Here is a 14,683-nt window from a genome sequence, read left to right on the forward strand (position 1 = left end):
AATGATTTCTCCCCCAGTTATTTATTTATTCCATTAGCTGTAGGTTTTTTTTTTTAATGGCAGAATGTGAACTTCGTTTTTTTATTCTTGAATAATTTGACTTTTAATTGTACCGTGACTCATATCAAAAAAAATATTGGAAGGGTATTTTAGTATCTTAATGCTCATAAGAAACACTACTTTTATATCAGTAGGGGAAAATGATGGCAATATTCAACACTTTAAAACACTGTCAATTTTAAGATAAGTCAAAATGTGAAAAAATGTGCATCTTACACTTGATGATAGGGTTATTAATCTTCACTAACATCTCTGTTTACTTGGAATTAGCTATTAGGATATATCTATAGATATTAGATACTAACAGGGAAAATAAGAGTGAGTTACAGTGTAGGAGGTCCCTGTGGTTACTAAGCTCTCTAAATTCTTCGCTGTCATTTCAAAATCATTAGGCCAAGGCTGGGTACTGGTGGCTCTTACTTGAAATACTAAGCTACTCCTAAGGCTGAGAAGAAGTCTGAGAATCCAGATTTGAAGCCAGTCTGGGCAGGAAAGGCTATGAGGCTAGTTAACCACTAGATAACCAGAAGTGGAGCTGAGGCTCAAAGTCGTGGAGTGCTAGTCTTGAGCAAAAGAAAAACAAACCCCAAACAAAATACAGACAGCTCAGGGAGAGCTCCCAGACCCTGAGTTCAAGTCCCACAACCAACCAAAGACAAAAAACAAAATAGTAGATTGTATTGCTTATTAATAAGAATGTTCAAACCATGTGGTATTTGATTATGGAGAAATAGAATTTAAATTACTTGAACATGACGTTTAATGAATAGAGTTTTATCCTAGTGTAGTGGCACTTTTAAATGGCATCCTGTGCTCTAAAAAGAAAACAAAACAAGCTCCTCCCTTTCAGACTATCATTTTAAAGCAGGGTTAAATAAGTCTTTAAAGGCTTGGGAGTTAGTTTAGATTGTAAAGCATTTGTCTAGCAAGTTTAGGATTCAGGGATAAGTAAGGTGAAAACCAAACAATTAAACAACCTAAGTAGCCATTGATGTTTATTGCACTCAGCTATGTGTCTTACAGGTGACAGAGTGTGTAAAGGAGAAAATAGTGACCAAAAGTATAGAACTGCTCTTTCAATTAATAAAGCAGAAATGATTTTAAATAGTACTATTTACCAAAATGTTTTTTAGATAAAGGGAAAGAAAAATACACATGGGTGTAAGTCATTAAATATATTTGATCAGTTTTGAAAATTAGTAGCATTGCTTTTTATTATTTAGACTTTTAACACTAATTAATTTAAGTTTTGCTATCCAGCAGTTTGTGTAACATAATTTTTATTAATTGAGACAGAGGAGAAATGAAATGTGAATTGTATAGAATTAAATGTGAAAAGATCATCTTAGACATTTCTTCTATTTTGGACTTGAACTCAGGGCTTGGGCACTGCCTCTAAGCTTTTTTGCTCAGTGCTAATACTCTGTCACCTGAACCAGAGCTCACTTGTGGCTTTTTGGTGATTAGTTGGAGATAAGAGTCTCACAGACTTTCCTGCCCAGGCTGGCTTTGAACCTTGATCCTCAGATTTCAGTCTCCTGAGTAGCTAGGTGTGAGCCACCAGCACCCCATACCCCATACCCCATTGACATTTACTTTTTTTTTTTTTTTTTGTAATGGAAACAGTAGCTAAAACAAAGTTATAGTTTCCTTAACTTTAGTTTTCACATTCTTTGATGTAAACTTCCCCCCTACTCCTTCCTCCTCCTCATCCACTGGTTTGCTTTTCTTATAAGGGTTCCCAAGTAATGGTAGTTCATACACATGGATAGTGCAAGTATGGATGTTTACTTTAAACATATCTCTAGGCAGATCCATCCATCCATTCATTCATCCAGCCATCTGTTAATACTTCCTGAGAACCTGCCTTATGCCACGTGTACAAGTGGTTTTTCATTGGTAGACAAGATCTACTCTTTGCCCTCAGTGGGCTTTCTGCTTTATGGAGCAGATAACAAGTTATTACAGTGAAGTGTGATGATTATGACTATAAGATTAAGTTTTATGGGAGGAAATGACATAGGAATGCCAGGTAGGTCAGACAATGCCTCCTCAAATGAGTGACATTGGAAGGGAAGGGGTTTGAAATATTTGGCTGGTCAGAATATAGCAAGGTAAAAAGGCTGTGAAGGAAAACATGGCTTATTTAAGTTGCCGAAAACTAATCAGTATGGCTAGAATTTGGAGGATGAGGAGGAGAAGGAAAAGGACACTAGAAAGAAGAGAGTATATAGGTATATATGTCAGGCCCTAGGCCCTGTCCCTGAACTTTTGTGCTCAAGGCCAGCACTTCCATTTGAGCCACAGCTTCACTTTTGGTTTTCTGGTAGTTCACTGGGGATAAGAGTCTCACTGGCTTCAGCTTTCTTTTTTTTTGGCGGGTCATGGGGCTTGGACTCTGGGCCTGGGCATGGTCCCTGAGCTCTTCAGCTCAAGGTTACCATCTTACCCCATTAAGCCTCAGCGCCACTTTCAGTGTTCTGGTGGTTAATTGGAGCTAAAGAGTCTCACAGTCTTCAGTGTTGGGGTTGAACCTGGATCCTCAGATTTCAGTCTCCTGAGTAGCTAGGATTATAGACGTGAGTCACTGCACCCAACTTTTCATGTTATTTCTACTTATTTTTATTGCAATAAACTATGTGTCTATAGATTTGGCTAGAGTTCTCACATATAGCTATAGTAAGCTTAAAGTGATAAGAGATTTAGATAGATAATTGGTCAGCCATAATTCCTTTTTAGACTTAAAAAAAATTTTTTTTTTTCCTTTTGGTACAATGCTGTTTCAAGCATAGGAGGAATCATTGTCCCTATCCATTCTCCATTGTTACCTGTGTAATGTGTGGGTCTTGAAGACCTAGATGAGACTCATAATAGCCAGTTTTGGTTGACTATCATGCATGTTAGTTGAATTTGTTAGGTATTTATTAAAGCTGATGGCCTCTAAGTTATATAATAGGAATACTGTTTTGATTATTTGGACTATGAAGCATAAATTAAAGTATTCTTTTGGTTCTGATTTCTTTGAGAATTAAGTAAAAAGGAAAAGTTATCCTGAAGCCCTTTTGTATTGTTCATCACTGCATACAATTGCTGGTTTACTTCCAGTGGTATCATGGACAGTCACGGTTCTGGGCCTCGGGTGTCACAGTTGATACTATAAACATAATTATATATGGAAGAGCAAGGCTTTCAGCCTATATAACTGAATAGAGGGCTTTAAAGTGGACACTTTCTTAAAAATATAACTTTAAGTGAAAGCATGTAAAAAATACAGAAGACACAACAAATATGCATATACGTATTTCCAAAAAAATTAACAAAACATTGTTTTGTGTATCCAATTCTAAGGCATTCTCTTTCTCTTATTTCTTAAGGTACCTACTATAATGATTTTTATTTTAATCATATAATGAAGTCTTTGTAAAAGAAGTATGCTTTTTACTTGCCAAAAGGGAATGATCTTTTGAGTTTAACAATTTTTTGGACATAATTTATTATGTGTTGTTCTCATTTTTATAGAGATTTAAGTGGATAGTGATTCAGATTATCTCCCTGGAGCCAGGCATTTATTGCAAAGTGGAGTAGGGAGTGTAAATATCTTGGCAACATGAAGCAATATACCACTTAATGGGGATGCTGTAAAAATATAGATAGGTATACAGACTAGATTTTATAATAGTTGTAAATTCATGAATTAACTTTGATAGGAGTGTTGTTTACTCTCCAAATTAAGAAAATGTTCGGTGAAATAGATAAGCAGTTTTTTGTTGTTATGGTTGTTGTTTTCAGCAACTGGTCTTAATCTTTAGCTAGTTTTATTTCGTGATGCATGCAAACGTGTCTCTAGATAGCTGCCTCTGCCCCCCTCCGTGCTCTCTCACTCGCTCGCTCACTCGCTCGCTCTCTTCTCTCTCTTCTCTCTCTTCTCTCTCTTCTCTTCTCTCTCTTCTCCCTCTTCTCTCTCTTCTCCCTCTCCTCCCTCCCTCCCTCCCTCCCTCCCTCCCTCCCTCTCTCTCTCCCTCTCTCTCTCTCTCTCTCTCTCTCTCTCTCTCTCTCTCTCTCTCTCTCTCTCTCTCTCTCTCTTTCTGTCTCTTTGTGTCTCTTCTCTCAGAGGAACTGGGCAGGAAAATAGGGCATAGGCTAGCTTTGAGGGAAGGATTGGTTATTATAAAACTTGTGCTTTCCTGATAGCCAGTAGCTTAATTTTATTTTAACACTTAAAAAACCTTTTTGCCACTGTTGATATTTGGAGCCTTTTCTTCCATTCTACCAACAACCTCTCATCTTCCCCTCCACTTCATTTTTTCTTTCTGTGTGCACAACTTGTGATACACTAGATTTCTAAATGAGGTAAACTAATCACATAAAATGTGGCATTATTGTAAATTTAATGAAACAGCCCAAGTCATTCTGCACAGATGAGGAGTCAGCTCTGTGTGTGTGTGTGTGTGTGTGTGTCTGTGTGTGTCTGTGTCTGTGTCTGTGTGTAATAGGTTCCAGCAATCACGCCAAGATACTCAGGTTTGTACAAACTCTGGCAGTAGTTTGGTGCCACCTGGTGGCACTTGAATGTTCCTGTCACTGCAGTTTGAGGACTGGGTAGAAGGTTGGTGGTACTTTGAGCTGTCCCTTGGTGTCTGTGATGAATTGGTTCCAGGACCCATTCTTTCTATACCCAAATCTGTGAATGCTCAAGTTCCTTCTATAAAAAGCCATATGTTTGCGTGTAAGCGATGCCTGTCATCCCTCTGTATTCTTTAAATGGTGTCTGTTACTTATAATACCTTTGATATAAATGATCTAAATAAGCAGGGAGCCAGTGGCTCATGCCTGTCATCTTAGCTACTCAGGATGCTGAGATCTGAGGAATATGCTTTGAAGATAGCCCAGGTAGGAAAGTCGGTGAGATTTTTTTTTCATATATTTTTTTATTGTAATTAAAAGAAGGGTTACAGGGGCTGGGAGTTTGGCCTAGTGGTTAAAGTGCTTGCCTAGCATGAACGAAGACCCGGGTTCGATTCCTTGGTACCACATATAGAAAAAGCCGGACGTGGTGCTGAGGCTCAAGTGGTAGAGCTCTAGCCTTGAGAAAGTCCAAGGACAGTGCTCAGGCCCTGAGCTCAAGCCCAGGACTGGCAAAAAAAAAAAAAAAAAAAAAAAAGAAGGGTTACATTATATTTGCCAGATAGGAGGTGCATAAATTCACATACATTGATACCTTTCTGTCTGTGAGATTTTTTTTTTTTAGGTGGGGGAAGGCAGGCCTTGGGCTTGAACTTGGGGTTTGGGCACTGCCCTTATGTATTTTATTCCCCTCCCCCAAGGTTAGTGCTTTACCACTTTAGCCACAGCACCACTTTCATTTTTTTGTGTGTATATGGTACCAAGGAATTGAACCCAGGGCTTCGTGCATGCTAGGCAAGCACTCTATTACTAGGCCACACTCCAGCCCTATGAGACTCTTATGTCCACTAAACTACTAAAAAAGGTGGAAGAGAAGCTGTGACTTACGTACTATAACACAAGAAGCTCAGAGATGGAGCCCAGGCCCTAAGCCCAACCTCCACATTTGGCACACCCATGCACAGAAAAAGTTCTGTAACTAGTTGTTGCATTGTAGCGTTTAGAGAATATTGATGAGGGAACAAGGGAAGATGGTCTGCACATGTTTAGAACAGGTGCATGTGTTTTCCCAGCTGTTCAGCTGTGGGTGGTATAACCCAGGAGGTGGACTTCCTGTGCAGAGGGCCCAGAGTACCACCGGGTTTCTCGCCACTCATGTAGTCACAACATTTTGCCCTCCTGTGTTTGTACTTTTATCTATTTATTTTATATTTTCACAGTGTGCTCTATAAAAGGTCATGTTTACTAGAAAAACTGAATGGAGAACCTTGCACATTCTCAGAAAAGTATTTGTTGTATGGAGAATGAGAGGGCATGAATGAGAGCAGAGTACTGGGGTTTTTGCATTTTATTTAGAGAAGCAGTGTAGTTTAACCAGAGCTGTTTTAGTTTTGTAGAGGCAATATGTATGGCTGAGGGAGTAAGAATAGAAAGGTATAGTGATACTAGACTGTGTTGGCCCTTAAATAAAGTAATGTGAATAAAATAGAAACATCACCTGGAGAAGATGAAAAGGAACAACATTGATTTCAAACATCTAAAAGATAGAAACAGGAGACATGATATGCATGATAATGTAAATGGAATGAGAAACAGTCCTCTCCCTGTAATGAACATAAACTTAAAAGAAAAGGAAAATGGAAAGCATAGCTTCCAAGCTGAGCACTTGGGAGACGGAATCAGGATGGGCTACAGAGCAGGAACTTGTATGACAGATGTGAAAAAGAAAGAAGAAAAGGGCCTAATTTCCAAAATGCTGTGCTGGGGCGTAGGTTAGGGAGTAAACTGAATTTGTCCCAAATTAATAAAGGACAACAAAGGAGTAAAAAGTGATTGGAATAGAAATCATAAACCAAGGCTGGAAATGTGGCTTAGTGGTAGAGTGCTTGCCTTGCATACATGGAGCCCTGGGTTCGATTCCTCAGTAAACAGAAAAGGCCAGAAGTGGTATTGTGGCTTAAGTGGTAGAGTGCTAGCTTCGAGCAAAAGAAGCTCAGGGACAGTGCCCAGGCCATTAATTCAAGCCCCAGAACTTATGGAGTGGGCATCAGGTCGGGGTGGGGGAGGTGGGGAGGAGAGCACTCTGGGTGGACAGACAGTATGAATTCTGAGAAGAGTGGAGAATGAAGAGAGGAGATGGCTAAGGATTGTACTTTGAATGAACAGGCTTATTAAAGGGTCTTGTGGACACAAAGACAACTGAGAAGAAAATAATAGGAAAAACACAGCCCTTTTGCCATCACGAAAATCAAATGAAAGAAGGTCTGTAATACAGGGTCAGTAATGTCAGAAGAATTTTCGGTGGGTAGGGTGTATACAGAACACAGGTTTTGGCCACGAGTTTGGCCTAGTGGTTAAAGTGCTTGCCTAGCATGCATGAAGACCCGGGTTCGATTCCTCGGTACCACATACATAGAAAAAAGCCAGAAATGGTGCTGAGGCTCAAGCGGTAGAGCTCTAGCCTTGAGAAAGCCCAAGGACAGTGCTCAGGCCCTGAGCTCAAGCCCAGGACTGGCAAAAACAAAAAACAAAAAAAACACAGGTATTATTGTAGGAGTAGAGGTAAGAAAGTATACAATCTAAATATCACTTCTAGAATTAAGTGTGGACATATAGAGTGTTCCTCATGTTTTCTTGTAAGTATGCTAAATAAGAATTACATATGCATGTAAAATTTCACAGGAATAAAAATTCCAGTGTATTCAAGTTACTACATAATCTCTAATGATAATGAAGAACCCTTGAAGTCAGTTGTCATAGTTTTACTTAAGATATAGGGAACCTTGACTATTTTAACCCATGCAGAATGTCATGCACATGCGAGTGCTTCATAAATTGGAGTTTAACAATCATTTCTCTAGTTGTACTATTTAGTTGGCAGTCAGAGTCGTGGTGAGAGTTGAGGGAGTGCTTCCCTAGTATAAAGCATAAAGCAGCCAGCACACAGAGTCTAGTCAAGTGCTGAAAACAAGAATGAAAGTTAAGCTCAGTGCCAGTGGGTCACTCATTCCTTTTACTCCTAGGAGGCCAGTTGCTGAGTGAGGATCACAGTTTGAAGCCAGCCAGGGCAGGAAGGTCCATGGGACTCTTATCTCCAATAAACTACTTAATATGCCAGAAGTGGCGATGTGTCTCAGGTATTGGGGAGCTAACCCTGAGCACAGACAGGCTCAGAGGCAGGGCCTGAGTTCAGCCCCGGGACTCCCAGGTGGGGTGAGGGGAGGGAAGGAGAAGAATCACAGTTAAGCTGGGTGCCAGTGGCTCATGCCTGAATCCTAGCTATTCAGGAGGTTGAGATTTGAGGATTGCAGCTTGAAGCCAGCCCAGGGAGGAAAGCCCTTTATCTAAGAAAAGCACTAAAACAATCATGTTGTGGCTTAAGTGGTAGAGGACTAGCTTTGAGAAAAGAAGCTCAGGGACAGTGTTAGGCCCTGAGTACACACCCCAGGACAGGAAAAAGAAAAGAAAAAACAGAATTAAAGTTGAATCATGTCTAACCTAAGTATGCATCCAGAATGGTATACACTGTCCCTTACATATAAAAAGGGACATGCCCTAAGATGAATACTGGGGTTATAGAACTTATAACTTCGAGAGTGTTGGCCCTCTGAGGATCTAATAATAGCCATTTTGTACATTTCACTAACACAAACTTGGCATTACAGCCTCAGAGAACCCATAGTCAGGTGCAGTGTTGAAAGCCTGTTATTCTAGCACCAAGGAGGCCAAGTGGGTGAGTCACTTGAGACCAGCTTTAGGAGCAACAACAAAAATCATGCTGCAATTATATTTTTAATGTTTAATTTTTATGTTAAATTCTAGGGACTGGGATAGTGGTTTTTGGTAGAGTACATGTCTAGCTTGTATAACTGTGGTTCTGGGTTTGATCCTCAGTATAGACCAAGCTTATAAACTTCAGATATATTTTTTTATTTTTTTTGCCAGTCCTGGGGCTCGAACTGAAAATATTTTACTTAAAACATAGGGAATATTATTTTAACCCATTACAGAATATCATGCACATGTGACTGCTTCATAAATCGGATTTTAACAATCATTTGTCTAGCACCATTAGACACACAAGTTGTAATTAGTTGCCAGTCTGAGAGTTGGGGTGAGAGTTGAGCACTGTCCTTGGGCTTTCTCAAGGCTATTGCTCTACCACTTCTGGCCTTTTCTATGTATGTGGTACCATGGAATCCAACATGGGTCTTTGTGCATGCAAGCACTCTACTACTAGGCCAAACTCCAGACCCCAAATATATTCTTTAAAGAAATGACATCTGGGGCTAGGGATTTGGCCTAGTGGTAGAGTGCTTGCCTAGCTGCATGAAGGTCTGGGATTGATTCCTCCCTATCACATACATAGAAAAAAAAAAAAAGCCTAAAGTGGTGCTGTAGCTCAAGTAATAGAGCTCTATCTAGCCTTGACAAACCCCAAGGACAATGCTCAGACTCTGAGTTCAAGCACCAGGATTGCCCCCCCCCCCAAAAAAAAAAAAATAAAAAAGTGAGAGAGAGAGAGATCGGGAGATTGAGATCTGAGCCTGGTAGTATGGTCTAGTGGTAGAGTGCTTGCCTAGCATGCATGAAGACCCAGTGTTCTCTTCCTCAGTACCACATACACACAAAAAAATGCCAGAAGTGGTGCTGTGGCTCAAGTGGTAGAGATCTAGCCTTGAACAAAAAAGTGTCCAAGGTCAGTGCCCAGACTCTGATTTCAAGCCCTAGGATTGTCAGAGAGAAAAAGGAAAAAGAAGTGAGATCTTAGTTGGTTGCAGCACCCTACCCTTGTAATTTAGCTGCGTGGGAGGTGGACATCAGGAAGGCCATGATTTGAAGTTAGCTTGTACACACACAAAGAGACCCCATCTCAGCTACTGAAAAGTTGCAGGTGTGCTTGTTATCCTGATACATGGGAAACAAATACGATTGTGGTCCAGGCTGGCCCCAGACGTAAATGGAAGACTATTTGAAAATTAAGTAAAAGCAAAAAGGAATGGGGGCATGGCTCAGATGGTGGAGTACCTACCTAGCAAGTCGTTATGCCAAATTAACAAATGGGAGGAAACAGATTAAGTGATAGATAAATAGATAGATAGAGGGAGGGAGGTCTACCAGAGTGCTCAGGATGGCCACAAACTCCAGGATCTGGACTTCAGATTGTACTGAGCCTTGCTTATAACGTTTTTCTTCAGGCTAGTCCTCAAAAAGAGAATTTCTGTGTCAGAAAATATGAGCTTCTATTAATTTTGATATATGCGCCACTGCTTTCCTGGAAGTCGGTGCCCATTGACACTACCTGTTACTCCTTTGTTACTCCTGGCATTTTTCATCTCTAAAATGTGTTTGTGGCTTTTGTACAACCGCTTGTGATAGCAAGGCTAACTTCCAGGAGGATAAATACACGTATGAATGTATGTATGTATGTATGCATGTGCTTTAAGCATGTATATATATATATATGCATATATATATATATTTCCGAGTTTCTGTATTAATTTCCCTATGTGTATAGGTGTAATATGTATAAAGTAAGTTCGGTTCTCTTGGCGCTTATTAAAACATGGCAACATGGATGCATATAGTAAGGATGTACAAACATTTCAAATGGTCTCTTTTCTATAGTAAAAAAGCTGTTTTATTCTTTTTGAGCCATACTGTGTCCTGTGTCTTAACTGCCTTTTCCTGGTATGTAGAGAAGGGAACCTGATGTGTTGTTAGTTTCAGTGTGCTGAAAGCCAGCGATGGGCCCTTAGTATCTACCCCACGTGGAGGTGCTGCCAGTCAGTGGACGATCTTTACTTCAGGTCAGCACCAGCTGAAAGAAAAAGATGAGCTGCCAGCTGTCTCCTTTCCTTTGCTCCGTGCATGGCTCAACCCAAAGACAAGATGCCTGTCTAAGGCTTTTAGGGGTGTGTGTGTGCGGGGGGGGGAGGGGGCGGGCAGCCTAGGCAGAAGAGCCCGGCGAGACCTGAGGAGCAGCGGGCAGCGGTACTGGGTGGGCCCTCGCGGAGCTCCGGTCTGTTAGGGTGGAAATGGGGTCTGTAAACCAGAAGTTAGCTCAGATCCAGTGCCACCGCGGTCTGTGACTGTTTCCAGGCAAACGGCGGGGCTCCCCCGCCCAGGCTGGCTTCGAACCCGGGCTCCGCCGCGGGGTTTCGTCTCCGGGGCGCTCGCGGGCGGGCGGCCGGCCGGGGCCGCCGGCTGCTCACCGGTCCCCGCGGTGCCTCCGGCCCGGCCTCCCGCGGTGTGGCCCAGGGCGCGGGCGGCGAGGGGCGCCGCCGTTGCCGATCAGGCGTCCGCGGGCGGAGGCGCCCTCCCCGCACGGCCGCGGCCCCAGGTGTCGGCGCGGCGCCCTCGGCGGCGTCCGCACTTCCTGTCTGGGCGCGGGGCGGAAGGATCGCGTCGTCGCCAGCGGAGCCGCCGCCGCCGCCGCCGCCGCCGCCGCCGCCGCCCGGCCCTGCCGTCGCCCGGCCCTGCCGTTAGGTGGTGGGGTTTCCAGCCCGGCGGCGGGAGGCGGGCCGGCCGCCGCTTCCTGTCGGAGGACGCGCAAGGATCCGGGCGTCGGGGCGTGTGCGAGGGCGTGAGTGGTGCGGACCCTCGGCGGCCGGCGTGTGTCTCCGGCCGCGTCCCGCCTCCTCCCGCGCCCGCTCCCCGCCCGCGCCGGCCCGCCCGCTCGCGGGGCGAGTCAATGTGAAGCAGCAGCTGCAGCCCCGGGGTAAACATGGCGACGTCTCTGCATGAGGGGCCCACGAACCAGCTGGATCTGCTCATCCGGGCCGGTAAGGACGGGCAACTTGCCGCGGTGCAGCGGTGCAGCGGGCGGGCGCACGAGGGCGGCGTCCCCGCGGCGGCGGCCGGGCTGGGGCCGCGTCCGGGCCGGGCCGCCGCGGGCGGAGGGGGGGGCGTAATGGAGGCGGCGAGTCAGGAAGTGATCACCTTGGGGACCGAGCGCCCGGGCCCGGTGCCGCCGCGGGGCGCGGCGAAGTTGGGGACGGGGATGGCGCGCGCGGCGACGCCGCCAGGAACCAGGAAGTGAGCCGCCGGCGGCGCCTGCCACGCTGTCTGCGGGGAGGCCGCCCCGACGCGCCCGCACCGGCACTTCCGCGTGGACGGGGCCGGCGGCCGGGACCCGCCAGCCGGCACAGGGCGCAGCCCCGAGTAACGGTCCCGGGGAGGGCGGCGAGGAGGCGCCGCGCCGCGGTCCGGGCCCGCCTCCCTCGGCGCTGCCGCCGCCGCCGCCGGCGTGGGGAGGACCGGGGTCTGCCCTTCCCGGGCAGGCTGCCGCCGGGGGGAGCGGGCAGGGTGCGGAGCGCGCTCTGCGCCCGCGTCCCGGGCCCGGGGCGCTCATCTTTGTAAACATGGGTGAACGTCAAGGAGTGGGCTGTGGGCGCCCCGGCCCCAGGTTGGCTTCTGCACGGAGTAGCCCCTTCCCCTCCCCCAAACCTCCCACCATAGCGGAAGCGCCTGGGAGAGGACAGAAGGCGCGGGATTGACAGGCCGGGGTTCCAATCCGCTCGCAGAGAGGTTCCAAACAAGAAGGCCGACGCGCGGGGGCGGGACCAGGGGCCCGCGCCGGCCAATGGGCGCTGGGCGGGAGTGGAGCCGACAATGCACGCCTGGAATTGGAGGGAAGAGGGAGTGTAAACACGGAAGTGGCCGCGGTGGGGGATGTGCGGCGCCCGGCCGCAGCGGTGGCGGCGGAAGGGCACGGACGCCAGCCGGCCTGCGGCGGGGACAGCGCTGCCGGCGGCGGCCCTCGCCGTCCCTCCTCTGCCCGGGCTTGGGGTCTGGACTTGTCAAGTGGGGGGCGGGGAGGAGTCTGGAGCACGTGTTCCCCCAGCGTACCTGCCCGGCGCGGGGAGGCGTGAACGCGGCCCCAGCCCCGGGTCCCGGCGAGGGCCGGCGTGCCGGGCGCGCTCGGTGGACTCAGCCTGGCGGCGTCCGTCATGCTCGTGAGGACGGAACGTGTCTCTTCTCCCGGCTGCCCCTGGGCTCCGGACCCCGAACTCCCGGAAAAGGCTGCCAGGTGGAGAGCCGGGCCTGCGCTCCGTGGGCCTCTATTTTATCTTTTAATGAGCTCTGGAAACAGAAGAATGGGTTTTAGGTAGTTTGAAGATTGGAAAGTTGTGTCTTTCATGCCCCTCTGGTCTCCTGCGTGTTCTAGGCAAGTGTTCGCCCTGCCCCACCAGGAGGCTGCATGCCAGCTTCTGAAAGTGAATCCTTTTTCCAGTTAGCCCAATACACACGTCGAGGTTTCTCATTTGATGATGATGTCCTGTAAAGAACATTCTGCCTACAAGTTCTATTGAGATGCTTTTCTAAGTCATGCTTGTGTAATCTGAAGCGCTTGTGCAGGGTTTATTTTAGAAAAGGAAACTTGAGACTGGTTTTATTCAGTGAATTTAAAAAGTGGAGGGAGGGGAGATAATCCAAAAAAGTAAGATTCGTGGCTCTAAAATTTTGTTTGCTGCCAACTTACACCGATTGAAGCAGAGTAGTATTTGAAAACATCCTAAGATCAACACAGTGAACTCATTTATCTTAAGGGAAATCATTAAGTGTGAGAAGACGCATGGAAGTTAATGTAAAAATAGCTATAGTAATGGCAGTAGTGTGTTTATGATTAGCATAGAATGACTGACATTCGTGGAAACCTGTAGAGGACATGTGCTTTAAGTTGAATATGACCCACTTAACTTTCTTTTTTTCCCCCCAGTCCTGGGCTTGAGCTCAGGGCCTGAGCACTGTCCTTGGACTTTCTCAAGGCTAGAGCTCTACCACTTGAGCCTCAGCACTACTTCCAGCTTTTTTCTGTGTATGTGGTACAGAGGAATCGAACCCAGGTCTTCATGCATGCTAGGCAAGCACTCTACCACTAGGCCAAACTCCAGGCTCACAAGACACTTAACATCACTGATACTGGATATGTTAAGGTACCAAAAAAAATACTGCTTTATTTTCCTCCTGTAATATGTTAATATGAATGCTGCCAGAAAAGTTTTCAGTAAAATAGCTATTTATTTTTAAACCATTTTAAAATATTTAGTGCCTGAGACTTCAAGGTAAAGTGAATGTGGTCAAAGTTTGTACATACATGAAAATACAAAAATGTATGTGTGCATGCACACGCTCAGGCTGGTCCTGGGGCTTGAACTGAGTTTGCTCAAGGTCAGAACAGTCTACCAACTTGAGCCACAGCTCCTCTCCTTAGTTACTTGGAGAGGAGTCTCTTGGACTCTTCCTACCCTGGCTTGGCTTTAAACAGTGATCCTGAGATCTTAGCCTCCTGAGTAGTTAGGATTACAGGCCTGATCTACCAACACTAGGCTATCCAGTCTTTTTAAATACAAATGGTGGGGCCCGGGAGTGTGGCCTTAGTGGCAGAGTGCTTGCCTCCAATGCATGAAGTTCCATTCCTCCGTACCACAAACACAAAAAAAGCTGCAAGTGGTACTGTGGCTCAAGTGGTAGAGTGTTAGCTTTGAGGAAAGCTCAGGCCCTGAGTACGAGTCCCAGGACTGGCAAAAAAAAAGAATACAAATGTGCCAAATTGAAACTTGAGGCCATGTGTACATGTTGAATAAGTCTATGATACTTTTATTATTACTATTTTTGCCAGTCCAGGCGCTTGGACTCAGGGTCTGGGTATTACCTACCCCTAAGCTTCTGTGTCTTTTGTTTTGCTTTTGCCTTTCTGGAGTCCAAGATCTGAATGTCATTGTTCACTGCTAGCCCAAGTCGAAAAGTTGATGAGACTCTTATCTCCAGTTAAGCAGCAGTCAACCAGAAGTGGAGGTGTGCTTCACGTGGTAGAGTGCAAGTCTTAAGTGAGAGTGGCTGAGGTCTCAAGTTTTAAGTTTCCAGTACTGGCACACAATACACAAAGAATCTTACCTACAAATATACAGCCCTTCACTTTCCCCCTTATTTTTCTTTTTAAATTTGAAAAATAAAAGCACTTTTGTTGCAAGTACAAGTTATTAAAAGAGGAGAT

At 45.7% G+C, this 14,683-nt stretch overlaps 1 protein-coding gene across 9 annotated transcripts in view; it reads left to right on the top strand.

Annotated features, from left to right (window-relative positions):
• Positions 1-14,683, top strand: part of Elf2 (E74 like ETS transcription factor 2) — a 60,010-nt gene that overhangs the window by 25,364 nt on the left and 19,963 nt on the right. The window contains exon 1 of one of the 9 annotated variants that reach the window (XM_090356940.1): positions 11,262-11,468. The exons of 7 other annotated variants lie outside the window; for them this stretch is intronic. In XM_090356940.1, coding sequence (XP_090213066.1) covers positions 11,411-11,468 — 58 coding nt within the window. In that variant the 5' untranslated portion in view covers positions 11,262-11,410. Of the gene's footprint in view, positions 1-11,261; positions 11,469-14,683 lie in introns of those variants that run through there. One more of the 9 variants, XM_090356939.1, reaches the window with a different exon arrangement.

The sequence above is a fragment of the Megascapheus bottae genome, chromosome 23 (genome assembly GCF_031878675.1).
Source record: "Megascapheus bottae isolate mThoBot1 chromosome 23, mThoBot2.hap1, whole genome shotgun sequence".
NCBI lineage: Eukaryota > Metazoa > Chordata > Mammalia > Rodentia > Geomyidae > Megascapheus > Megascapheus bottae.